Here is a 27,636-nt window from a genome sequence, read left to right as displayed (position 1 = left end):
CTGCAACAAAGTACGATGTTTTTTCTGTCATGGCAGGAAGGAACTTATTATGATAATGATCTTTTTAGGATTTTATCCACAAATTATCAGGTGTTGCAGGAGCTTTACATGAACTTACCGTTTTTTAAGACGTTTCTACCTTTTTTTTTTTATCTTACACTCATTTGAGTTCAATCTCACTAGATCTGATGGAACTCAATTCATTGTTTTTATGATAACATACACAAAATCAGCTGATGTGATGAAAACGTCTTTATTGAAATACAGAAAAAATACATAAAGCAACAAAACCTTATAATGAATCACAGAATTAGAGAATGAGTAAAAGAAAGAGACAGACAGACACAGTGAGCACTATAGCAGAGTAAAACCAGTAGTAGAGTCCCAGTAACTCAGGTCAGGACTAGGAGCACTGTTCTCTCTTCAGTGTCTCTGAGACCAGAGTCTGGTAGCCCCTGATGGCCTCACAGGTCACAGAGTCCAGCTTCTTCCACTGGTCTGCAGGGAGCCTCAGGGTGCTGCTCCAGCTGTAGAGGCCGTCATTCCCCAGCACCCCGGGGCTACAACTCTCCTCCCAGCTACAGCTGCTGATCCGGCTGCCATCCACCTTCCAGGCCAGAGTCCAGTCTGAGGGGAAGCCCTTGTTGGCTAGGCACACCAATGTAACTCTACCCCCTATCGACTTCTCGTTGGAGGGAGGCAGCACCGTCAGGGAGGGACGAGTATCACCTAGGAGAGACCAGTCAGCTTAGAGGACAGGGAGCACACATGATGTTTTTTCTGCTCCACCAGTCACTCACACACATTGTTTCACTTCCCTTTAAGAAGCCTCTCATGCACATTAGCACAGAGACAATCATCATACAGTTTGACCTGAAATATATCAAATTACATTGGAAACACAAGATTTGGCAAATTAAAAAAAAAAAATTCCTAACAATCATAAACAATCTGATGTTAACATGACATTAGTTTTTCAGGGGAAACCAAAACAAATACATAAAATATTCTGACAACTATCAAATGTTCTTCATGTGGAATTCAACCATTGTTTAAAAAGCATTTTAAACTACAGTTGAAACTTTTTCATACAATTGAACAAAGTGTCTCTTCATTCATAAAGGATATTTATAACAGAATTAAAGTTTTGTCTTTTCTATGGTTCAACTCAAATTTCAGCAGAACAGGACTGTGTATGGGAAAGTTTAGTAAAGCTGCTTCACCTCCGTGATAAAGGAGGGGAAATAAAAACTTAAATACTGAAATTGATATAAATAAAACAAAATCATTTTATCTGCTGCAAACATGTAGAAAGTCAATGCAGAAACTTACTTCCAACATCTAGACTGGTTCCCCTACCAAACAGTGATACAAACTCATTGAGCCATCATACAAAAACCTTTCACTGTTGAGAGACACGGCTCTCTGACTTTGTCAGACTGAACTAAATCTACAAGTTCTCAGGATAAAAATTAAAAGTAACAGTTGAAATGTATTATTTATCTTTATTCTAGGGTGCTGTCAAATTCAAAATAACTAAAATCAGAATACCGGTAACCCTTTTTGGATTCTAAAAACTAAATCGCTGAATGTAAATGTGAAAAAAAAAAAGTGGTAGTGACAACCTCTTAAATTTCTTTAGTGATTTCAAAATGCAAGGAAATGAAAATGCAGCAAATTAATTAAAAATACAAAACATTAACTTACTTCCAAATTCCAGTCTGGTTCCTCCACCGAACGTGTACCACAGTGATACAAACCCATTGAGCCGTCGTACAAAAACCTCTCACTGTACAGAGACACGGCTCTCTGACTTTGAAACAAACTCACCAAAATTTCCCAAAAAAATCTGTTTGTAATAATTTGGTAGCTGATGTGAGAAATGATAGCAGCCACAAATACCAGAATGTATTTTGCAATAAAACATAAAATCCAAAATCATAATCACAATTGTAGACACATTTGAATTACCCTAAATCAAGACACAGTACATAACTCTACTGTTATGATATGCAGGTTAAGAAACAGTTTTACTGTAAAAATATAAAATTTTGGTAAAATAAGGTTAGGGTTAGGGTAAAACGCAAAATGTATGCTACTTGAATAAAAATGAAAAATGCAACTTTTCTGGGTAGTCAATAGGCTTTAATCATTTATCAGAATCAACAGCACGGGAGCTACCAATACAAACCAAACAGTTCTTATTTTCCTGATCAATTACACCATGGATAATTTCAACAGTACTGACTGGAAACATGATGATACGTTGAGGACAGCTACAGGTCACTGACTCTGTGTGTTTGCATATGCGTCCTCCCTCTCCGCTTCCAGCTGTTAAGAGGCCAGTGTTGATCAGTGGCTGTCCAGGCCTTTCAGAGCCACCGACACGCCAGCAGCGCAATGATGATGTCTCTGACTCTACTGCTGGTCGCCCTGGGGCTCCTTGTTCAGGGTGAGACTCTCTTCTGAAAACTTGGCTTCAGGATGCAGCCAGGTTCACACAATGATGTTCTGCTGTGATGGAGAAAGACTGAAACAAGCAGCATTGACCTTCTTCATCTATTCTCCATGTTAAAGAAATGATCCTCTTCTGTTTGTATGTTGATCATCTTTCTCCAAGCTGGATTTGTCTCAATAATCTTTCTTCTATTTTACATGTTTTCCAGGTTCATCAGGAGATGCCCCTATTTATCAGTATCCTGGAGCTCGGGCCACTGTTCTGGGACAGACTGCCTATATCTATTGCAGAGTCAAAATATTTCATTCCTGTAAGATAAGCTGGTACATTCAGAAACCTGGAGAAGCTCCTAAACTCCTGATGAAAGATACTTACACCCGTCACTCTGGAGTTTCAGATCGTTTCAGTGGCAGTGAGTTTTCAGGTGAACATTCTCTGATCATCTTTAGAGTCCAGCCTGAAGATGCAGGAGTTTATCACTGTCTGTGTGATGCCCCTTACTACAGTGACCATACGTACACACAGTGAAAAAGCGTCGTACAAAAACCTCCTTCAGTTACTGAACAGAAACTGAACTGACTGCTGCAGCTGGAAGCTGCTGCAGAGACTGATACAGTTCACTGAGGATACTCACTAGCACACACACACACACACACACACACACACATTCCAGTAGAAATGCCTATTTGACAATTAGAGAGTTCAACAACTGTAACTTAAAAAATAGAAATATATGGTTTGTTATACATGGATGTTTTATTTCTCCACCACTGTTTCTATTTTTCATTAAATCACAAGTTTCTTTTGTTTCAAGAATCATAAAAACTCAGATGCCTATTTCGTGTCAATCATGAAAATCTCCTTATATATGCAGATGACATCCTATTATTCATTACAAAATGCTCAGCTTGCATTCTTTCAATCCTTTGTCCAATCAGTAACTGAGAAGCTTGTCTCAGACAAGATGCAAGTCACCTCATTATTGCCTAAAAATACATACTAATTAATTTACTGCCTTAGTAAACAAGGTCAGTGCACATCCTGGCAGTACGCAGAGAAATAATGAAAACAGAATACTATCAAATTTAGTAAAAAGGACTACACAACAATGTCAGAATAAATTTTAAATGGAGCAAGAACCACATAATAGAAAAGATATGCAAAGATATGAAATGTATAATATGGTAATAGGAACTTTTTCTAAATAAGACAACATTGTTCTACATTATTAGGCACTAACATAAAGATGCAAAGGAAAAACAAAGACATAAGCACATACAGAAAAAACAACTAAATGCATGGTCATGATAGCTGCCTCCGTTCACATGCAATTCTGAATTAATCTGAAACTTGCAAAACCTTGAAACATAAGAACTAAATTATCCAAACTCTAATTTTAAAAAACTTAGGAGTAGTTTTATTTTCCTTTCCGTTCCTTTTCAGGTCAGTCACTGTATATTAGGACATGGATAGGCTATAGAGCATGGTATGAAATTTACCTTGGATAGATATTAAACATCCTTTGGTTTGATTGAGATAAAAAATGTTAAGTAATCATCAACACTACCCTGACAACAATTCTGCATAGTCTCAGAGATTTTTTAAATGTCGATTCTCTCAGTCTGAGAGCTACAGTTCACTGACTCTATGTGTTTGCATATGTGTCTTCCCTCTCTGCTCCCAGCCGTTAAGAGGCCTGTCTTAAATAAAATATTTCAAACCAAGCCAAAACTGCATAGAAATAAATATTACTTTGCATCAGCAGCATCATGCTCCAATGATCTGGTAGAGTTTATAGTCCTAAGAGTTGAAGACTGGATGACTGAAAGCTGTCATGACAACGGAAGACACAGTAATCCTCCTTATCAAAAACATGACTTTGATCTCCGTCCTCATCTGGACTCTACTCTGCTGCTGCTTCTCTGCTGCTAGGAGCCTTCGTCATCATCAGATGTAGGACCAATCAGAACATTTATATTTGGAACAACTTCCACCATTTAGCCTGCGACCAACAGAGAGATGGAGAAACTCCTAAACTGCTTATTCACAATGCTACCACTCAAGCATCAGGGATTCCAGGTCATTTCACAGGCAGTGGACCAAACTCTGACTTCACTCTGATCATCAGTGGTGTCCAGACTGAAGATACAGCAGTTTATTACTGCCAGAGTTTACACTATATGAACAATCAGTTGTTATCCACACAGTGAAAAAGCAAACGAGTCAGACTGAACAGAAACTGAACTGACTGCCACACAAACATTGAATGTCCTATTGAATGATCAGAAAGTTTAAACATTAAATATTTCAAAATAGAAAGATATTGTTTGTTAGACACTGATCTTTTATGAAATAACAACTCACTTACATTCAAAGAATCAATTTGCATTCTGTCATTCCATCATCCAATCAGTAATATAGCAGTTTGTCAGTAACCTCAAACCAAGAATGTTTTATTGCACAAAAGGATATATTCATTTAACTATTGGTTTAACAAGGTCAGTCAGTACACATTCACAAACACTGAAGTTAATGTCAGTGCACAAAGGTTGATTTGTAGACATCTACACATTTAATGAAGTTTCCCCAAACCAGTAATGTAAAACTCTCCAATATTTGGCAAAGAATAAAATGTCTTTCTCTTTCTCTTCAAGGTTTTTAAATTTATTTTTTACAAGCATTGTAATGGTGTGACAGTAGAGCTGCAAGCCTGAGAGTAGGATGTTGAACAGTTCGATAACCACTAAAAGCATGTACATGAGCTGCTGATGTTCACATTTAATTTTGAACTAATCTGAGTTTTGCAAAATCTTGGCCCATAAAAACTATGAAACAAAAACTCTGAACCAGTGTATATAGTGGTATATGGGGACATGATGTTATGTGAGGATGGCATGGCATGTGAGAATTAGGTGGTATATGGGGACATGATAGTATGTGAGGATGTCATGGCATGTGAGAATTAGGTGGTATATGGTGACATGGTGGTATGCGAGGACATGGTCGCAGGTGAAGATGTCCTCAAAAACTTTAAGTCATTGCGTCAATATAATATCAGTATAAATTCTGATACAGTGATCTTTTGGAACAGTTTATAAACTGTTAAAGAATGAATCAACCAGACAACTGTAAGTGTAAATATCAACTCAGTTATCATCTCAACATTCACTACTTTTTTGAAAAGAAAGAACAAGAAATAATCTTTTATTGAGTGAAGCGTTGCTATCTCAATTGATCAAGTTTAAGGTAATAATGACACAGGGAGAACATGTAAACTCCACACAGAAAGGCCCCAGTTTCCAGGTTACAACCCAAATTTTCTTGCTGTGAGGTGACTGTGTGAAAGGATGATTTCTTGAGGAGATGAAAAGAACTTATTGGAGGCTGGAGAATTGCCAGATCTGGAATAATATAGTAGATACTGGATGATCGAAGCTCAGTTGAACATTTTATTATCGATGATCAACGGGTCAATAATCAGCGAACATGCATTCAAGAAATATTTACAAAGAACAACTCTTGAACACAGAGCTTATATAGGTTGTAACCTGTTTTAACAATATGCCTTACCATACATAGTAACTCCTGACTACTGTAAAACAGTATGTTCTTGCATATCTACTATGAACGAGATGAACGGCAAATTTGTAATGGAAATGCAATTAATGAATTAGTTCCAGAATGATTAAACAGTGAATTTTTTGCACAGCTCTGCATGTTTTCATATGCAGAGCTGTACAAAACAGCAACATGAGCATGTAAATATCATGCTCATATATCATATTGTTTGCTTGTACCTGATACATAAAGTATGTCAACAAAATGCAAATGCTACCTACACACTGGGTCAATACACACTTTAGAAATGTAATACTTACAGTATATTAGGTACATCAATATTTTTTTGTTATGTTGTTGATAGGGGTTAGGTTGAAAGTACATATTTAAATTAAGGTTGGAGGGTTTGTTGCATTGCATAGTTTTTTTTACTTCATGAATGTTTTATACTTTTTTTGATTATTTTTTCTGAGTTTGGGAGTTCAGGTGATACTGTATATGTGATTATCAAAATGAAGTTTTAAATCTACCAGCTGTGTCTGAAGGCTGTGTTCTCAGTATAGATGCAGGTGAAGAAACTGAAAAAAGGGACAGAAAATAATCTTCAGATTTCAGTTATTCTAACACTAACTGATAGTTTCGCTTTCTAGTGCATCATATGTGAATCCCATTTGGACCAAGCTGTCACTGGAGTTTCACTTTTTGATAAACTGTTTAATGGTGACATCTTCTGGTCCAAAACTATCACTGCAGATCTTTCAACAGCACGCTGAAGATAACAGCACCAGCACAGCAGTGAGGGAAGTGCGTTGTTTGTATCAGACCAGACAAGCAGACTTGAAGTACGTGGATACTTGAGTTGGACCAGCCAACACCAGTACCATCAGTGGTAAAACTCAAGAAATAAACAAGCTGTTAATGCAAACTGCCGTGGAACCACACCAAAACTATAAAATTTTATACTGATAAAATAACACTAAACATTGAAAAATTTACTCAGTTTAAAGCAGTTATATAACTTAACAAACTCAGTGCTGAAAAGCAATGTTTCACTGCCCTCTCTTTCTGGTGTCTGTTGCTTGTCTGACCACGTGTGTCAGTACAGTGACGTCACACTGTACTGACACACCCTTGATTACACTTCTGCATCACTTCGGGAAGGTGAAGTCAGCTAAAATAACATTTAGAGCTTCTGTTGAGTTGGTGTATAAACATATGGTTGTAATAAATGTAAGAATGTATGCAAGCAATCTTCCTTTCGAGTATCTGAATTTTATCTGTTATTAAAAACCACTCCTCCAGATGCAGTACTCACAGATGGAGGACGACGCCCCTATCCACCTCCAGATGGTTGCCAGTGGTGCAGTAGATGGGCCCAACCAGGTCTGATAGATAGGCGAAAGAAAATGAACAGAAGACAAATCAGAGAAATGATAAAGAAAATGAATAAATCAATTCTGATGTGATCAAAACACACACGAAGTCTCACCCCTTAATGGTCTCACCTCCTTAATGGTCGTGTGTCGTGTTTTGACTAATGAGCCCCTGGCAGAGCAGGTAAGAACCACAGTGCTGTGAAATTCTACTATCTCAACACGTTTTTCCTGATGGTCACATTTGAGACGGGCTCTGCAGGTAGAAACAAAGTGACTTGAAGTGGGTCTGAATGGTTACACAGCCAGGCGATGAATGGAGTCTGTGGGGGCAGCATCAGAGACAGAAACTTTTGACACATGACCTCCTGTCTATAAATGGAACTTGACCTTCTTCATATGGTGGCTTCAAAAGATATTTCCTAAATATTTAAAGTGAAAACACTCGATCATAAAGGTTAGTGTTATAGCAGGACTGAATACAATTAGGAAAAAGCTGATGATGAAAGCTGATGATGAAAGACATCAAAAGTGAAAGTTTCTTTAACAGCGTTGGAAGTGGTTTTCTTTCTTGGATTTGAATCCACATTACTACCACATTACATTACAGAACTTCAACCCAAAATTTAAGAGCATTCCTCATTAAAAGAGTATTAACGAATCACATACACACTCTGGACCTCCTCTTCATTGTTATGATTCAATTTCATAGATCCAGTACCATCATCACTCCCAGTCAGTCATCCTCATCCTCATCCTGATACCCCTCCTCATCCTCAACTGTAGCTCTCTCCATCATCATCCACTTTCATTTCCATTTCCTTGTTCTTATCACAACATTCACATCATTTTGATCCTCATCGTCATTCTTCTGCTCCTTATCCATTCAGTTTGATTAATGATTGTTTACTAAAACTGTAAATATATCAGGCATCATTTGAATATTTAGATATTGATTAAAGAAGTGAATGTTAAAAACAGATCAAATTAAGTAACGATTCCTTCTGACAGTGTGATTTTCAACACAAACATTTTTATTTTCATCCTCAGTCAAACTGATCTTTTTTTATTTATTTATTCTTGAGATGGAGCTGAAACACAGGTCGATCATGAATTGATCAAAAACACAACATACAGTATGTATGACTCACAAATACCACAATCTGTTACACATGTTCCCGTGAATCCCACAAAACGGGGTTTACTGTAAACTGTGTTACATGAATAAATAAACAAGTTACATGAAGCAGGACACAAGACCGGAAAACATGCGAGTTTACCTTCAAAATAATAGCCCTTAATGGCGCGGTAGAAGCTTGTTATTGTTTGTGGTTTAGGCTAATACACACTCTGTTACATGCAATAGATGATGGGGAAAAAAAGTTATTTCAGTTTAGTTTTATGTTTTCTTTATTTAGACCAACATATTTTGAACAGTATATGTATGCATGCAAAGGTATATATATATATATATACATATATATATATATATATATATATGTGTGTGTGTGTGTGTGTGTGTGTGTGTGTTGTTGGTCCATCTAAAGCAATTGTGGGAAACTATTTAAATGACATCAATAATCATACATTTTTCTCAAGTGATGTATCAATTAATTAAGATTATATGAGCCAAATTAAAAGACAGCTCAGCATCTCATACTACATCCTCTATAGTGCACAATAAAGAGAAATAATTTTCATTCTTCTGTGGTAGCAGATATGCAATTATGACTTATCATGTCTAATTACATATTATTTTAAAATGTGTTATTATTAGAATTAAAGTAATATTACTATTAATCTATTTTCTCATAGTCTCTGCTTTATGTCACATTGTAACTGCATTGATTACATACCCTACTGTATTTTTTTAAAAAGGAAAACAAAAAAATTATAATGCAATAAAGTCACTGTCTCTGGTCTGAAGGTAAGTTATGCATTGCCTAAAGCATCATAGGCATTTATCCATTTGTAAGTCCTTTCTTTTATTCATGGCATAAAAATAGTATAAACTTTAAATTTTTCTATTATTATTAATGTTGTGTGTGTTCTCTGTTGAATACATATACATGATAAAATGAGCAGCTCCTTATTAGGGCTTTTATTTTGGAACATGACCGGAACACACCTCACTCAGTCTGTGGTCAGTCTGCAGCGCTGGGGCGTCAGGGCCAGTCAGAAACCGCAGGAGCAGAGAAGCGGGAGCAGAGACTCTGAGCCTGGCTGGAGCTTTTCCGTCCTCTCCGGAGCTTCACTGAGACTTTATCAGCTTGATTCAACTTTGTCAGCCACCGCTGAGATGACGGCCACAGGGAGCTCCCCGGCCTTTGACGGGATGTACTCCCAGCTGATAGAAGACGAGGGCGCTGACCAGCTCCACCGCAGGCCAGATGTGGGACAGAGCGGTAAAGACTCGACACAACAGAGCAGCTGCAGCTGTGAAACCAAATGAAAACCAGTTGTTTGTTATTTCCCCACCTCACATTTGAGCTTCCCTCTCTCTTCACTAACTTTTTCTATTCATGCTTAAGGCACAATCTGAAACTTGACTCACTTCACGAATCAAAACACAGCACAGCTGCATTATGTAACCTCATGGCAAGTTTTAACACGGTTTAGATTTAGAGCCAACTCTGATATCATCTTCAAATCATCCAGAGATTATCATGAATCTCTGGATGATTTTTTTATTGATGAATCTTTTGTTTTCTTACATTTTATAAACCAAAGAGAAATCACAGTTTCCTAAAGTTTAAATTGGCAAATTCAGTTCAACAATCCAACCAAAGATATTCATGTAACACAAGCAAAAAACCTTCAAATAAAAATCTAACTATAACAGAAGTGTGACGATGTATGACAGGCTTGAAACATGGTGTTGTAGTTTCCTAAACCTCTGCAAACTGAAAAATGTCCATCACAGTTTCTCTCAGGTCAAGGGAACATCTTCACACATCTCGTTTGAGAACAGTCCAAAATCCAAAGATACTCTAGTTACTGTGATAAAAGGCAGAATAACCTCATCGATTTGTTCCAGTGGAGTTAATATCCATTTGTTGTCTTTCCTTGTGATTGTAAAAGGTCACAACAAAGAGTGAGGACAGTAAAATCAAATGTATCAGGTTTGCAGTGACAAATGAAAACCTGCTCAGAGGTTGAAGCTGGGAGCAAATACCTGGGTGCAACACTAATGTTTTTTAGTTTACAAATCAGTTTTTTTAAGACTAAAATGTCAGAAAGTAGTGAAAAGTATCTATGACAGTTTCACAGAGCTGAAGGTGGCGTCTTTAAATGACCCAGTTTCCTATGAGAACAATCAAATCCTCACAACTGAAAAGCTGGAACTAGGAAAAGTTTAGGCTACAGCATTTTATGCTGTAGCCTAATGCTGTTCTCTTTGGACTAGAGTTAACCAATAAATGGGCCAATATTTGCTTATTATAGATGTATGTTATGATTTGGTGATATACAAATAAAACTGAAACTTAATGAATACTTGAATGTATAGGTATCAGTGTAAAAATCAGACAATAAACTGCTGGACATAAATACCAAATTAGTTTTGAGGTAATCAAAAAAAACAGACAACTAATAGTAATAATGATCATTATACTAATAAATCCAGAATCTGTGAGGGAATAAATCTAACAAATTAAAGTCACTTCCCTCGCTGCTCTCTGCTTTGTTCAGTGATTACGGTGCATTTCAGATTTCCCACGTCCCAGAAACTGGTCTGACATGTCTGATATTTACAAGTCTGAACAGAGCAGAGGATGTTCCTTTGTGGATAAAAGGCTCCGCTTCAAGAAAATGGAATTCATCATTTATACAGAGCTCGAGAGGCCGTGAATTAGTATTATTTTTAAAAGCACATTTTCCTCTTTCATGTTTCAGTTCCTTTAATGCAACAGTATGTTAATCCCATCAGACATCAAAACATCTGTCTTTCAGCTGACTGGGCAGATCCTGTCAGCAGTGACAGGTCAGGAGTTACTTAAGAGCATTTGTGTTTATTGCACTTTAGCGTACATCAAATATATAAGAAATATCCACCAGCATTTTAGGTGAGAAAACGAGAACAGCAAAGTAAATGAATGTTGGATCAGGGACTTCCAGCCCTGTTTGTCCCCACAGGAAGGAATTTTCTTTTGATGCAGTCACTGATAAATTAAAGATTATTTTTATGATTAATGGTCTGGTCTATGAAATGTCAGAAAATGTATTTAAGAATTTCCAAAAGTCAAACGTGACATCTTCCAAATACCTTGTTTTATCAAACCAAATGTTATGTTGTATATTTTGTTTACAATGATAATAAAGAGAAAAGCAGCAAATAAGCTCATTTAAAAAGATGAAACTATTTTTGTATTTTTGCTTGAAAATTAACTTATATGATTATTCAGTTATCAGAGGAGTTGGCAATAGATTTTCTGTCAATCAGTTCATGGTTTCATCCCTGGTCTATAATGAACTGTCCCTTTTAATATCTCTGGTTGTATGAGGCCATTCCTGGCAATGGTTTGTCAGGTATGAACTAATAAAAAAAAGCAGGCTGAAAAGAGAGCAGAAAACCTGGTGTATTATTTTATTATCAGCCTTTCCCCCTTTACCACCTCCCACTCACCCAGCCTCCCCAGTCAGGCTGACCTCCAGGCTGATCAGCGCCGGGCCCTACCGCCTCGCCACCATCTGCTTGGCTACGCTGTGTGCCATCCTGCTGATCTCCATCATAGCCGTCACTGCAAACTGTGAGTACACAACTGTCATTCTCTGCTCAGTCACATAATATTGTCTGACTACTAGAGGTACTGTTGAGAGACGTTGTGATGAGTGGTTCCTTACGTTGCTTTTTGTCACCTGTTCAACCAGTACGAACCTGCAACCTTTTGCAAAGTCTGGCCTGCTGCCAAGTCCAACCCTCATTTCACTGCTTTGCTTACTGTACATTGTACTTTGGCAGGTGACAAATAAAACTTCAAACTGCTTTTTAGTGGCAGCATCGCTTATACCTGAAACATAAAATACAACAATTTAATTATATATTATTAAAAAAACACCCAGATCATAAAATACAATAATTTAATTATATATTATAAAATAAAATAAAACAAATAAAAAACACCTGGAACATAAAATAGAATAATGTAATTACATATTATAAAAAAACAGCTGAAACACAAATACAACAACATAATTTAAAACATGTATTAGAAAGTGTAAAAAAAGTCTTTCTGTTTTTCAATTTCAGAGATAAAGCGTCCTGAGTATATTGAGTTTTTGCTCATTTGATAGGCATCCTTCCTCTGATACCATCTGACTCTTTTTTAAATTAAGGAACATGTTCCCCAAGAGACCAAACAAAGATCTAGAATGAACACTGGTACATGACAGCTCGTCATTATCAGTAAACACTGTGAATCAGCAAAGTTCAAAACTGCAGAATGAACAGTTTTAGGCCAGAAAAGAGGACGCAAGTGGTTTGAGTCTTGCAACACAGAATTTCTAGGGAACATTTGCCAATAGTATGGTTTGCAGGAGGCAGATTTATTCAGTTAGAATTGTATAGCTTCATATTTTCCCTGTTTGAGTTAGTCACTATATCTCAAAGTAAATGCAAGTAGTCTCTGTCCTTTTCATATCAACAATATACTGTGCGTGTGTGTGTGTGTGTGTGTGTGTGTGTGTGTGTATACACAGATAAAAACAAACCTCAGGCCGGTGGTGAAGTGACCGCAGAAATACAGAAGCAGACACAGAATGCGAACGTATCGGCTTTGGCTGCTGCCATCAACAAACTACAGCAGGAGAAAGAGCAGCTGCAGAAAGAGAAGGACGAGCTGCTGGCCAAACTCGCTGCCACTAAAGGTCCACAAATGTATAAGTGTATACAGATGTGTGCTCATTCTCACATAGGTCTACTGTTACTGTTTGAGATTTAAAGCTGTGAAATATAGTTTGAATCGTTTTTGATGAGACTGTTCCACCCTGCTATGTTTGGTGGTAATTCAATCATCTAAGTGGTGTTTTAGTTCTTTTTAAACAATTGAATTCTGGCTTTATTTAGCCACAGCCAGATTACTAACCAAGCAAAGCATTTATCTACCAACCATTGTTTTCATTGTAAGCAATTAATTGATAATTAATAATACATTATTCCCTGCAACCAAGGTGAAGATATTCAAATCGCCAAAAGGTGGTGAAGCTGATGGCAGTGAAAGAAACTGACTAAAACTAAAAATGTAAAATATAACAAAATTAACATAAATATAAAAAATATTACACATTTTTGCTCCAGGGTCTGGATAGTAATTTCACTTCTGTTTTTTTTTTGGGGCGGGGTTTTTTTTTTTTTTTTTTTTTACTGTCATTATGTTGAAAGATTTTTGTACATTCTTTTGAAAAGTCCATACAGTGGAATTGTGTGATATCTCTATCAGTATTTTATTATACTACAATACTTTCAAATGACTATGCATAGTACTGTACATTTTGGGTGTGCAGAACCTTTTGTCAGTTATTCATTGTGTAGATTTATTTCTCATCAATGTGTTGTTGTTTGTGTGTCTGTGTGTATGAACCCATCATTCATCAGCTCCTGAGGTGATCAAATCGACAGTGGCAGCGCCGGCCCCCATCGTTTGCCCCTTGGATTGGCATCTCTTCAACAACAGCTGTTACTTCATCTCCAGAGTCACAAGGGACTGGCCAGAGAGCCAGTCATACTGCCAGAGCAAAGGAGCTCACCTGGCCATCATCCACACAGCTGAGGAGCAGGTACATCACGACATGTTGATCACAACGCTGCCACGTTCCAAGGACGGTCTTAGTTTCTTTGTCAACTGGAGTTTATTTTATCAGGAAGAGCCACTTCTTTTCTTCTGCTAATTTCAAAAACATATCAACAGCTCCAACAAAGTTTTTTGCAACTGTACGTCATTGAACTTACTACTGAAATTAGCATGCTAACCAGCTGGCCCCAGTACGCCTGGATCATCATGGTCATTTTCCAATACCGAATCACGCATTGTCAGCTCTGGTACTGTAAACGCCACAATAGCTGAATCTTAAGGCAAGACTGGTAAGTAAACAGCTGTTAATGCTAACATTAGCTATGCAGCAATAGCAAAACTTACCAATAGTTCTGTTAAAGGATAAGGCTGGTGCTATTCTATAAATGACAAATCTTTAATAACAAATATACCATTTTATTAGAAAAAAAAAAAAAAAAAAGCCTCAGTGATTTCCTTAAACAGCTGGTCACTGTAGCCTTTAGCAAACGTTACTTAAATAGAACAAATAATGCATTTGTTGGGGACTATTTTCAGCTGCGGATTAATCCACATTTGGTGCTCTAGTGGGTATCTGAGGCAGTAGGATGGGTATGTGGGATTAAGCCAAAATAAACTAAAATGTATATATGATCATGGTGATGAAGGTCACCCAGTGCACAGAGGATACATCAGGCGTGTCAGAACATGTTGGTAGGATCGACTGATTTTTTATTTGTTGCCAATAAGAAAAATATACTCGAATACAAGAATCACTTTGGGCTTTTGCAGATTCATCCAATGCCAACCTCCCTGGTGACAGGGTTGGGATATTAATCATGTCTCAGGCATTGAGCTGTCTCTCTAATCACAATGGCACATCACTGTACAAAGAACAATTAGTGATGAATGTGTTGTATGAATACGCTTAAACATTTCCTCCTTTGTTTCCTTTCTCTGTTTCCTCTCAGACGTTTCTGTGGAATCTTCTTCCCAGAGGCCACTGGAACGCCTACTGGTTTGGGATCACAGACGAACACACAGAGGATCAGTGGAAATGGGTGGATGGCACTCCACTGGTCGGAGGGTAGGTTCCCTTCTTTCACAACTTACCTGCCTCACCTTCCTGTGATGCAAAGTGAGTCAGTTATGCTAAATTAGCCATGAACACATGGGATTTTAACCTTTTTGATTTGCTGGGTGAGGAATCTTGGTCTAAGACAGTTCAGTATTATTACTAATATAAAGAACTAGATCAGGTGTAAATTGATTTAAAAGATACAAGACCTGAAATGTTGCCTAGAGAGATGTGGAGAAATTTACTGGTGGACAAATGAGCTAATTTCTGCCTAAACTGTGACTCTGAATTCTCACTGGTACACCGACACACACAAACACACACACGGATTGACTGGCTGACCAGTGGACTTTAACATCTGTTGAACGTTGACCTTTCACATGCCTAAAGCTTTAGCACAGGTTTTGGCCTGCGAGCTGCACAGAGACGATTGCTGGCCTGGTTGGGAAAAGGGAAGGTAGATAAGCCAAATTAATTATTTGAAGTGCAAACTTTAACCCTGTACTTCCTGTTTTGCTGGAAAGTCATCCCTCAGATGCAGAAAACCTTTTGGATAAAACAGGTCCAGCAGCATTTCCAAAAGTCTCTGTCGCTTAAAAACTCCAGAGTAGAGTGGACGCCAGGTGTAAAGCAAACGAGATGTGTTTTAAAACTAAAAATTATTCGTGTGGATGTAGGCTTAGAAATTCATCAAACATGAATTCAAATCTGCTTCTTAGATCCTTCAGTGTTGTGATTATCCAATCAGCACGTCTTTCCTCATAGTATCCAAATCCATTTTTATTTGTTAGCTTATTTTACTGAGGGATTATGGACCACTAGGCAAACTACCTCTAATGGTCTTGATGCACTCATAGACATGTACATTTTGAGTCCTAACAGGTCAATACAATATGAATATATATATATATACAGTGCCTTGAAAAAGTATTCATACCCCTTGAACTTTTTCACATTTTACCACCTTACAACCACATACTTAAATATTTTTTTATTGAGATTTTATTTCATAAACCAACACAAAGTAGCACATAATTGTAAATTGGAACGGAAATGCTACATGGTTTTCAAAATTTTAAGCAAATAAAAATCTGAAAAATGTGGTGTGCATATGTATTCAGCCCCCCTGCGTCAATACTTTGTAGAGCCACCTTTCGCTACAATTACAGCTGCGAGCCTTTTGGGGTATGTCTCTACCAGCTTTGCACATCTAGACACTGAAATCTTTGCCCATTCTTCTTTGCAAAATCGCTCAAGCTCAATCAGATTGGCTGGAGAGCGTCTGTGAACAGCCATTTTCAAGTCTTGCCACAGATGCTCAATGGGATTTAGGTCTGGACTTTGACTGGGCCATTCTAACACATGAATATTCTTTGATTTTAACCATTCCATTGTAGCTCTGGCTTTATGTTTAGGGTCATTGTCTTGCTGGAAGATGAATCTCCTTCACAGTCTCAAGTCTTTTGCAGCCTCCAACAGGTTTTCTTCCAGGATTGCCCTGTATTTAGCTCCATTCATCTTCCCATCAACTCTGACCAGCTTCCCTGTCCCTGCTGAAGAAAAGCACCCCCACAGCATGATGTTGCCACCACCATGTTTCACAGTGGGGATGGTGTGTTCAGGGTGATGAGCAGTGTTAATTTTCCGCCAAACATAGCGCTTTGCATTTAGGCCAAAAAGTTCAACTTTGGTCTCATCTGACCAAAGCACCTTCTTCCACATGTTTGTGGTGTCCCCTACATAGCTTGTGGCAAACTGCAAACGGGACTTCTTATGCCTTTCTTTCAATAATAGCTTTCTTCTTCCCACTCTTCCATGAAGGCCAGATTTGTGAAGTGCATGACTTATAGTTGTCCTGTGGACAGATTCTCCCACCTGAGCTGTGGATTTCTGCAGCTCCTCCAAAGTGACCATGGGCCTCTTGGCTGCTTCTCTGACCACTGCTCTCCTCGCTCGCTCTGTCAGTTTAGGTGCACGACCATGTCTTGGTAGGTTTGCAGTTGTGCCATACGTTTTCCATTTTTGGATGATGGATTGAACGGTGCTCCTTGAGATGTTCAAAGCTTGGGATATTTTTTTATAACCTAACCCCGCTTTAAACTTCTCCACAACTTTATCCCTGACCTGTCTGGTGAGTTCCTTGGTCTTCATGATGCTGTTGTTCACTAGTGTTCTCTAACAAACCACTGAGGCCTTCACAGAACAGGTGTATTTACACTGAGAGTAAATTACACACAGGTGGACTCTATTTACTAATTAGGTGACTTCTGAAGGCAATTGATTGCACTGGATTGTATTTACATTGTATTTGTATTCATCAGAGTACAGAGGGCTGAATACATATACACACCACACTTTTCAGATTTATATTTGCTTAAAATTTTGAAAACCATATATCATTTTCATTCCACTTCACAATTATGTGCTACTTTGTGTTGGTTTATCACATGAAATCTCAACAAAATACATTAAAGTTTGTGACTGTAAGGTCACAAAATGTGAAAAAAATCAAGGGGTATGAATACTTTTTCAAGGCACTGTGTGTATATATATATATATATATATATATATATATATATATATATATATATTTTTTTTTTTTTTTACTTTTCCAAGTTTGAATAAAAGTTCTAAATTTGAATAAAAACTAGCAGTCCTCAACTTTGTGCTAAGCTAAGCAAACTACTAGAGCTGTCAAATGATTGAGCTTTTCTTAATCATGATTAATCGCTGAATTTCAATAGTTAATCACATGTTTTATCACATGATTAAAATTCTATTATTTTGCATTTCAGAACTGTTTCCTCTTGCGTGACAACACATAACCGTCAGTCTGTCTGAACTAGAAGCTAATGTTAGCATGTCTGACGTGTAATTATGAAGATGTCTGATTATTTATTTATCCATAGACGAGCTCTGGGTAAGTTATAATTTTATTTTCCAACTCATTTGATCGTCATCAACAACGATTCAGACATTGGACTTAAACACTTTAGGTCTATGGACACACCCCTTTATACAGACCAGAACCGCCCCCTTTTGCTCCCATAGACATGACTTGCCATGGAAGCATCTTGCTCCGCCATGTAAAATCTTTGTAGGAAGTGTCTGTGGCAGATTGACAACAAGTAAGGGTGCATCAAAGAGTCAAAATAGTAGCAGCAAAAGATTCTAGAACATAGCGCTTTAGAATCTTTGATAACAACAGCAGTGACGGTGTAAAATAAAGAATCTTTGGCAGTACGGAATTAACACGATTTTAAAAAAAACATTATGCGTTATCCTTGGTCATCGCGATTAACTCGTTAATGCTGACAGCCCCACTAACTACATAGTTGTGTGGGCATAGCCTGAAGTGTTTTACTTGACAATTAAAACAATAAATCCACTATCAGTGATAACTCTGTTAAACAGCCTGAGTCCTCTGCTTGTTGTTTATTCACCTTCTTCAAAAATATGAATGTAGTATAGAGGATGAGCACACAAACGATGAATAGGACAGAGTGACTAAAGAGTTAAAGGTTTCGCTTCCAGATGTGACATAACAGCTGGAGGGAGGCCAGGTTCACGTCTGCCTGCCTTTGCTTCAAACAGCACATTACTGCTGTTAAGCTGCTACAGGGCACTGCACTGCAGGTGACCCTGACCTCTGACCTCTGATGAAAAACAAATGTGTCAGAGCGCTAAGAGGGAACTGTGGAAACAGCAATTCTGCTTTAGTTGTGTAAGATCATCAGACATCTTCATCTTCTGGTTTGTCTGTGGCTTAATTCTTTGTCTTGTGTGTTTGATTTGCTGCATATTTTTCACTTCTGCATCAGTTAAGTCATTTTTTTTTTGTTTTGTTTTTTTTGCCTTCGGGGGGTTTTACAATCTGTGCAGCAGGCAACACCCTCAGTTCTTAGACCCTACAATCAGATAAGAGAATAGAATAGAAGAAACTTCAGGAAGATCATCAGAGGACGGATTCCTCTCCCAGGACGAACAGTACAGACAATCAGACTGACAACATTATAGATAAATTGCAAACATATCCCATATGTACAAATATACCTGCTCTCCAACTTGAGGACCTTAACACACAAGAGGCAAAACTCAACAGGCCACAAAATTATTTCCTTTCCTGTTGATGGCAAACTCAACAGATTTTCCAATAACCATCTGATTTTCTTCCTCATTTTGAAAACATTTGTTGATGACTAACCTTTTTGTCATTCGTCTTTGGTACCTCATTCCATCCCTTCCTCTTTTCCTGCTGAGATATTTTTTATCCTCACGTGGGTCTGACTTGGTTGTGCCCTACACTGTTATGGGTGGATTTAAATATATTCTTGACCAAATTCTTTCTGCCTTTCTCTGTCTGAACTTTAGTTTCTGGGAGGTCGGCGAGCCCAACAACCACATCGATGAGGACTGCGGCTACATAGTGAAAACCCGCGTGTTGGAGCGAGTGGCAATAAGAAGCTGGTATGACGCCCCCTGCACAATGAACTGGCCCTACATCTGTGAGAAAGAAATGGGTGCAGGTGCCAGCACAGCCATACCACACTGAGACATCAACGTCACTCTGATCGTCTGAGGAAATCAAGGAGAGGAAGTTTAATCAACCAGTAGTTCCTCAGGTTTTGACAACCTGCTGCATGAACAGCTGATATAATTGTTTGTTTTTGTCCAGGTTTGGCCTCTCAGGCAACATACTGGTTGCACATCTTTCTGGAGGAGGAGGTCTGGTTTATGCAGAATTAAAGGTCCCATATTTTACACTTTTCCTGTGTTTTATTGATATCTATAAGAGATAAGATATATTTGTGGTTTTAAGAACCAAAAACCACCTCAGTGTAGTTTTACATCTCCTCTCTCAGGCTTCTCTCTGGAGCTCTAGTAACAACAGGTCAGTCAGCCAATCAGAGGAGAGGATCTGAGCCTCTCTTCTGATTGGCTGACAGATTTCAGGTAAACACTCAGAGAAACCAAATCCTGCAAGGTTGGATGGTGGGTCCAGTTGGGCTTGGAGCATGGCTGACAGTGGTGACTGCTTTGTTGTGACATCACAAAGTTCCAGAAGTCCTGACAGCTGGTTTTAAGGCTCAGTGTCTGAATACAGGCTGTGTGCATTTCTCTGTGGACTGAGGCTTTGATACTTTCACAGTATTAATATAGAACCTAGACCTGCTTTATAATCACAAACACATGGACATCTACCTTTAAACTGTATGGTACCTTTAAACTAAAGGGAGGAATGAGGACTGAAAAAAAGTACTTCCACCTCATTTTATCTTTGCCATTATTTTCAATTAATATGATATACTAATTTTATTAAGAAGGCAATCAACCAATCTGAATACTAACCAATTTCATTACAATCTCTTGTTTGGTAAATTGAAATAATCATTTATAAATGCAAGAATAGCATTCAAATAGTATTTTACGAACGTCTGACTTCACTGGGCCCCTCTTACTTCTCTACTGACAAAAAGTAACACAACTAACTGGAAGGTCAGTGGCTGCAGTTGGTGGTCACTTAGTTTACACAAATTTTACATATGTATGTGTGTTAACATATGAGATGCTTTATACTCCAAGAAAACCTCAGTTGATTCACTGATGCCTTGTAAGAAGAATGCAATGTTTCCATGACTTAACATGATATAATGTGCCACATGCTTGTGGTACTTTAGTGTATCTGTGCCTTAAACCACACAAAAAATATCACGTTTTTATGTGCCTGTGTTTTAGATCTTGTAGATCAGGGATTTAAGATTACGATTAATGATCTCATTTATTTCTTGCATGTGAAATTGGATTTTTATGAATTAATAGTATTAGCTTTATATTAACTGGACATATAGGAAGTGTCCTGATGGTAACTATGTGGGATTCTGATTATCTGATCTAATGTGCTGGTGATGAGTTTGAATTTGATGCACTTTTGCTCAGTTGATTGAGTCTTAATTAAATATGTGATCAAATATGTGAAATTGTCCTGTGGATCTTGTAAATAAATAATAAATATTAAATATTTTTTTAGTTTAATGTTCCAACACACTTGACCCATTTATGAAATATTTTTAAGTATTTTATATGCATTAATCAGTATTTTTGGGAAATGGATCAGATGACTTTGTGTAAAGGGGAAGATGCTGTTTATAATAACAAACCCACAGAGTTCCCTTTCAGTGCTATGAAGCTCATAGCATCTTTCAGCTCAGTGTTTTCCAGAAGCATCAGACACAAACAGAACTTCTGCTCCATAACTGCTGGATGAATAAATAAGCAACACATTGCTAACAAGTTCACTCAACAAATATTAATATAAATTGATCAATTGATTTGCAGCATATTATGCTGCCCCCATTATGCTGGCCAAAAAAATCTATTATTATAGCTTTAATCTGACACTAGATTTCTAGCAATTATAACTACAAACATTTTTATTTTCTATTTTTTTTAATCTTTTTTTTCCTTTAAATCTCCTTCACTGTTGTTTTTTCAAACAAATTTAGATATGTCGCTGACACACAGTTAGTCTAGGACACATTGCAGTTCTACACAAATTATAGACACATACTCTGTGTTTGCACAAATCTTCATTATACATCAATTACAGTTTTATTTAGTGTTATTACTCAATTTCTGTGTCTCATAGACTGCATGCAGATGAGTTTGCACTGAGTTTCCAGGAGACACTAACAACTGAAAAACATGCTACATGTTTTCATAAGTTGCAGTGCAATTAAGTTTCTCAGTCTGTACGTTTAGATTATGTTTTTTGGTTTCACATGAAACTCTGAAAATGGTCAATATCAAATAAATTAATAATTTAAAGGTATAAACCATCCTATAAAATCTGACACCATTTAACAAATGAAAGCAAAAATCTGCATCATACATAATAGCATGGTTCATTGTCTGTAATGTCTACTCTCAGCATTGGTGTTGGTGTTGTTGTTGATGTGGGTGTTGTTGTTGCCCAGCAGGTGGCACTGCTAACCCAAACAACCTACAGTCAACATGTTGACTAATGGAAATCTGCAGGTCACAGATGTGATGTGACAAACAGAGGAGGAGAGGAACTAAAGCAGATTTTTAAATCCTTCATGATGAATTAATGGGAAGTTTTTCCTCCGGCTGTATTTTCATATGAGAAAGTTTCCATTTGTCTCCAAAAATGTAAAACAGAGACCTTTCAAAATATAATATATATTCATTCTCCACACACATTTATGTTTATTACTGAATAAGTTTGTGTTGTGTAAACATAAAAACAGCGTTCGAGGCAAAGTTGGTCTCTGAGAATGAAGCCAAAGGAAAATTCATTTAATCTCTTTTCCATCTGTAATACAAAGAGGGAAAAAAGAATTTACATGAGATTATAAAAGGAATTTGTTTTAGAATAATATTGCAATTAAAGCAACGTAGAATCTCACATCAAAATTTTCCATTCAATCTCAGACAACTGAAAATAAATGTAACTTAACTATTTGTTTGTTTGTTTGTTTGTTTGTTTGTTTGTTTGTATGGACAATGCATGTGAATGAACGTCAGTACAAAAACCATAATGAAAACAAGCTGGATTGTGAATTTATATCTCTCGTCCTTAGGCAGGGAACATAAAACAAAAAACCTTACAACTCACAGTACACTACTACAAATATAAAGTACACAAGTAAAAAGACAAATACATTTTACTGCATAGTGAGTTAAAAGTACCACAAAATACACAGAAGCAGCACAAAAATACATAAAGTAAAGCATCAGACACGATATTTGCACCTTTCAACTTCAGTTTTTCTCTCATAAATTTCTGCTTTTATGTTTTGACTTTATTCATCTTTATTAATCAGAACTCTTAACTTTTTATTTTAACAAGCATTAATGTACATCACCTATAAAAACCAAGAGTGTCAAATCTCCCTGACATGTCACCTCTTCTCTGAGTGGAAAGACCTACATTCACTCTTCCATGTCATCTCGCCCACTTCCTGTCTTATTAAAGTGGGCTAAGAGTGTCCCTGAATGTAGAAACCAAAGGTGGAGGGGGTTTGCAGAGTGCATGGTTTATGCTCCTGCCTTCCTCCTGAGCTCGTTACCACAGGGCGTTATCAGGAAGTCAGCTAGCCCTCTTCTGTCACAGTTCATTAGCCCGGATTACAGGCCAGGACTTAGATGGAGAAACCCTGAGGCTCGTTACTGAACTCTCTGTAATAATGCCCCATCGACAAATCAAACAATGAACCAATGAAGTGTAAGGACAGATTTAGGTTTTCACTGTAGTTCTCTGTAGAGAAAGAAAATAAGGTGCTTGAGTAATTTATGTCTAAATTGTCTCCTTGTTCCTCTTTAAAATTAAAGAAACTTTCTTTTTCTTCTTTCCTTTTCCTTTTTTCTTTTTTGGACAAAATGATGTGGACTCCTTTTAATATTTTAAAGACTTGTTCATAAATTACTCTCAAAAACAGTCATTTGTTTTATGCAAAAATGACAGACTAAGACAAACTGCTGGTTGAGAGAAAGGTAATCTGCTTTTGTCAATGAGTTGACTTCTAATTAGTTAATTAATTATTTTATTAACTGTTAAATATTAATTGAAATATATATATATATTTTTTTAATTCAATATATTTTTCACAATTGTTATTCATCTGCCTGTGTTTTGCTAAGAGCAAAACTCTTTCAGAACGGTCCTGTAAAAGAGGTTGTCTTAGCAGCAGCTTATTTAGGCGACCTCTAGTGGCCGTAGTAGTTATGGCAGCAGCACAGGAGGAAGTTATGTGATTACAAAATCCATGTTTGGACAAAGTTGGAGTGGATGGATGGGTCGACAAGACACTTGACTTTCACACGAGAAACTGTTCATATCCTGCATGAAACTTACTGTTGTTTCTTTTATTCATGACCGTTCCACAACCTTAACTGTGCGTTTATCATTGTAACCATGACAACTAAGGTCCAGTACACCTGCCACTAGTGCACTCCTGTTGTATCTAAGGGTGGCACTATGCAATACACCCCAGAATCAGAGATGTAGACGTGCATATTTTATGACCCATACATGGTGTAATCTGGACTGGACATGTTCTGATCATGACATTGTAAGATGTCATATCAAAAAATCTCCAGATATGCTCCAGATATGATCCAGCCCTCTTAATAATAATATGATCATCATGGACAATAAAACGGTGGAGTAGCACATCAACATGGCCAAAAACTTAAAGGACATGGAGACCTTGGATCAAATCCAAGCAGAGTCAAGAGGAGTCAAATAAAAGCTGGTTAATTAGCACTGCGCCAAAACCCCAAGACTCTGGAGATATCCTTTTTAGGTTCTTGCAAGGACCTGGTGCTTATATGGAGAGATTTTGATATGACATATTACAATGTTGTGATCGGAGCATGTCAGCTCCAGATTTCATCATATATCGGCCATAGTTTGAAATCTGGGCAACTACATCTCCGGATTCTGTGGTATTTTGCACAGTGTAGTTGCTCATTTGAAATAATTGGTTTCATCCAGCCAAATAAGTATTTAAACTATGTTTTTGCACAGGATCCCTGTAAAAGAGAGGTCCCCAATATCAAGCACAAATGCAGGAGTCACCCTATAATCTTTTTAATTAACTGGTTTATATCAGTTAATTACCAAAGGTCCTGAACCAGAGACTTTGCAGTTACAGTGGGATATCTGTTGCCTGGACTTGCATGGTTTTACTTAAAATTTTATTTGAAAGTTAAATAAACTTGAGCCGGAAAGAGTAAGCTGCCTTTGACAGAACAAATGGTCCATAATGGACCGTGCAGGCATTGCACCATTGATGGGGCTGCGAAACAATGATGCTGCTGTATGATGTCACCAGGCCTGAGCCAAAAACCTGTAGCTAAAAAAAGACACAGCCCGAGCAGAGGCTTAATCTGAAGAGGCCATCAAACATCACTGATGATCTCAGCATGTGCCCATGATGCATGACGGCAAACGTTGGATAAGCAGGATATTGAACCAATGAGGACAAGACTTGGGGCTTAGAGCTGCGGTGTAGTAACGGGGCTACATTACCTGAGTCTGAGCAGGGATGTAAACATTCCCCAAGTGTTTTAGCATCTTAAGCAGACAAAAAGCCAACTGGCACGATGACAATAAGAGACACTTAAGCTCATCTAACGATTTCAGTTTACCCCTCAGTGTCCTGATGTGCACAAACACAGAACTGTAGAACTCACTCTTTATACCACTTGACCTTAAATCTTTCTTCGTCAGTGATTTGTTCAGCAAATGTCGTTAAGATTCTGCAAATTACCTCAAGGTTTCTACTGCATAGATGCATCTTCTGAATTTATGAAATCAGGACTTGAATATCTTTCTGATGATATTTAGAACAAGTTTCAAAAGCTTGTTTGAAATGAATTTTCATTTTACAATTCTGTGGTTTTGGGGTTGACACCAAAACACTCAGTGACGTTAATAATCCTCCACCAAACAACCAAAGTAACTACTGGTTACATGAGCTTCTACCTATGGATGTGTTAGTGCTATCTTAAATTTGAAATACTGTTCTTTCACTAGCCAGGTTTCCATCGCAGTTTTGGACAAAATAGAAGCAATTTTCTTAGAAAAATCGACAAAACACTGCGAATGGTCTGCATTTCCTTTGAGTGAAGTTATGTAAATAAAGCTGGGTTTTCTCCTCTCGCGATATCATTCCAATTAAACATGATGATGGATTTCCAACAGTCTGCCTCTCTGCTGGAAACGCATTGGGATAATGGTACATCTTCAATTTTGCAAAATAATGCTTTGTCTAATAGTCTGAAAACTGCACTCATCATTATTCTTTATTTAAAAATGGATCAAATGACTGTGTGTAATCTGACAGGGGCAGCACCAACTCTCCCAACCCCTTTCACCTCTACAGAGCATTTTAGCCTCTTTCAGCTGGCTGTTTTGGATTTCTGGCCGTTGACTTCTACAGCTGCTCATTTCCAGCAGCAGACAGCTGTTCTCAGGTAAAACCATGTGGCAAACAGTTACTGACCAGCTGGTGAACATTCAGCAGCTAAAAAAGTGGTGTTTCCCTCAGAAGTCAGTGGAGAGAAAAAGGATCATAAACATAACTCCAAATAATGTTAACTTTGTAAGGGTTGCATCATATGTCATAAGTGGCCAAATTCCAATCTAAAAACAAGGTTTCGCATTTTTGTTTAGTGAAAAGAATAATTACTCCTTAGAGATAACGTCCAACCCTAACCCAGGGTTAGGGTTGGACTTTCCCACCACCAACCTTTCCTAGAAGCAAAAAAAAGGAAATCTTCTCACAAGCCACAAGTGAGATTACAGGATGTCGGGAGGGGCGGACCAAAGCAGATCATCTGTCAGCAAAGACCAATACCTGCTCCGCTTCATGTCATGGCTCGATCCGAAACCTCCCTCCTGTACTATCTCACTTTTGGCTCACAGGTATATCTGACCTCTTGCGTTTCTACCTGTCTTTGTACGTTTGAGCTGACATTTCATGCACCCATTCTGGAGAAGATATTATAACTCCAAAGAGTGCAGGATTTGGTCTGTGAATTTGTTTACTCATTCTTCACCGTCTCCTCCATCTCCTTTACTCTTCAACTATTGTTTAAAAGAGCAGCTCAAACAGTTTCACACCTTGTTCTGCGGCAGAACTCTGCATCTGACTCTTGATCCACTTTTCGTTCCTGCCTTCGCTGTGTGTCAGGTGTGACGCACGTTTAGCCTGACCTGCTCTAATTCCCTAACGAGATTGGCCGTCCCCGGATATCCCATTAGACCCTGATTAACTTGGCTCAGCTCATTAGCTCTGACAAACCAATTCACCCCTGTCAACCTCCGCCCCAGACTCTCCATCATCCCCACTCCTGCATCCTGATGAAAAAAACATGCGCTGCAATGCCAGGAAACAGGGATGCAATGTCACCTCGCCAGGAGACTGTTGACATTCATGTCCTGCAAATCAAACCAGAAATAAAAATAATGAATTAAAGGTGAGAATAAAATGTTGCATTTGCTCGTTCTGCTTCCTAAATCAATAAAGGGTTGTTGGAATGAGGCTTTGCATTGCATTGCATTCTTTTATTCAGGCCTTTATTTTGCTTTCATTGCACCTGAAACTCATTCAAACTGCCTGGTTCGAGCACAAAACAAGAGTGTATTCTTTCATATTTAATTATGTCAATGGAGGATGTGTCTGTTTCCTTCCTCCAGTGCCTAATTCTTGTGCAACAGGTGTAATTCCTCTGCAAACCTCCACAACCTTTTTCCCTCGCTCTCTCATATTCTCACATTTCATCTCCACCTGTTCCCTTTCTCTTCCTGCCTTGTTCTTTCATTTCTTCACCTGCTCTTGTCTTTTGACCTCATAACCTGATTTTCCGCCACCA

The 27,636-nt window shown here is 37.8% G+C and overlaps 1 protein-coding gene and 1 gene segment (V, D, J or C); one reads left to right on the top strand and one right to left on the bottom strand.

Moving 5' to 3' along the window:
- Nucleotides 1-239: 239 nt before the first annotated feature.
- LOC139634198 (Ig kappa-b4 chain C region-like) lies at nt 240-2,257 on the bottom strand. The segment is given in 3 exon segments: nt 240-729; nt 1,708-1,783; nt 2,249-2,257. Coding segments are annotated over 3 exon segments (411 nt in total).
- A 7,271-nt stretch (nt 2,258-9,528) lies between these two features.
- On the top strand, nt 9,529-19,997 carry LOC139634464 (CD209 antigen-like protein C). Its single transcript, XM_071500930.1, has 6 exons — nt 9,529-9,794; nt 12,018-12,137; nt 13,087-13,254; nt 13,982-14,163; nt 15,128-15,243; nt 19,606-19,997. The coding sequence occupies exons 1-6, from the start codon at nt 9,689-9,691 to the stop codon at nt 19,784-19,786; spliced, it is 873 nt and encodes a 290-aa protein (XP_071357031.1). The 5' UTR covers nt 9,529-9,688; the 3' UTR covers nt 19,787-19,997.
- Nucleotides 19,998-27,636: the final 7,639 nt, after the last annotated feature.

The sequence above is a fragment of the Trachinotus anak genome, unplaced genomic scaffold, assembly GCF_046630095.1.
Source record: "Trachinotus anak isolate AG129_WGS33_773 ecotype Australia unplaced genomic scaffold, CSIRO_AGI_Tana_v1 ptg000016l, whole genome shotgun sequence".
Lineage (NCBI taxonomy): Eukaryota > Metazoa > Chordata > Actinopteri > Carangiformes > Carangidae > Trachinotus > Trachinotus anak.
This window is presented reverse-complemented; position numbering and strand designations above follow the sequence as displayed.

Excerpts from the sequence above, each read along its gene's own strand:
- LOC139634464 (XM_071500930.1), top strand. The coding sequence starts at position 9,689 with ATGACGGCCACAGGGAGCTCCCCGGCCTTTGACGGGATGTACTCCCAG. Across the intron at positions 13,255-13,981 it reads CAAACTCGCTGCCACTAAAG|CTCCTGAGGTGATCAAATCG; the intron begins GTCCACAAATGT and ends ATCATTCATCAG. Across the intron at positions 14,164-15,127 it reads TCCACACAGCTGAGGAGCAG|ACGTTTCTGTGGAATCTTCT; the intron begins GTACATCACGAC and ends GTTTCCTCTCAG.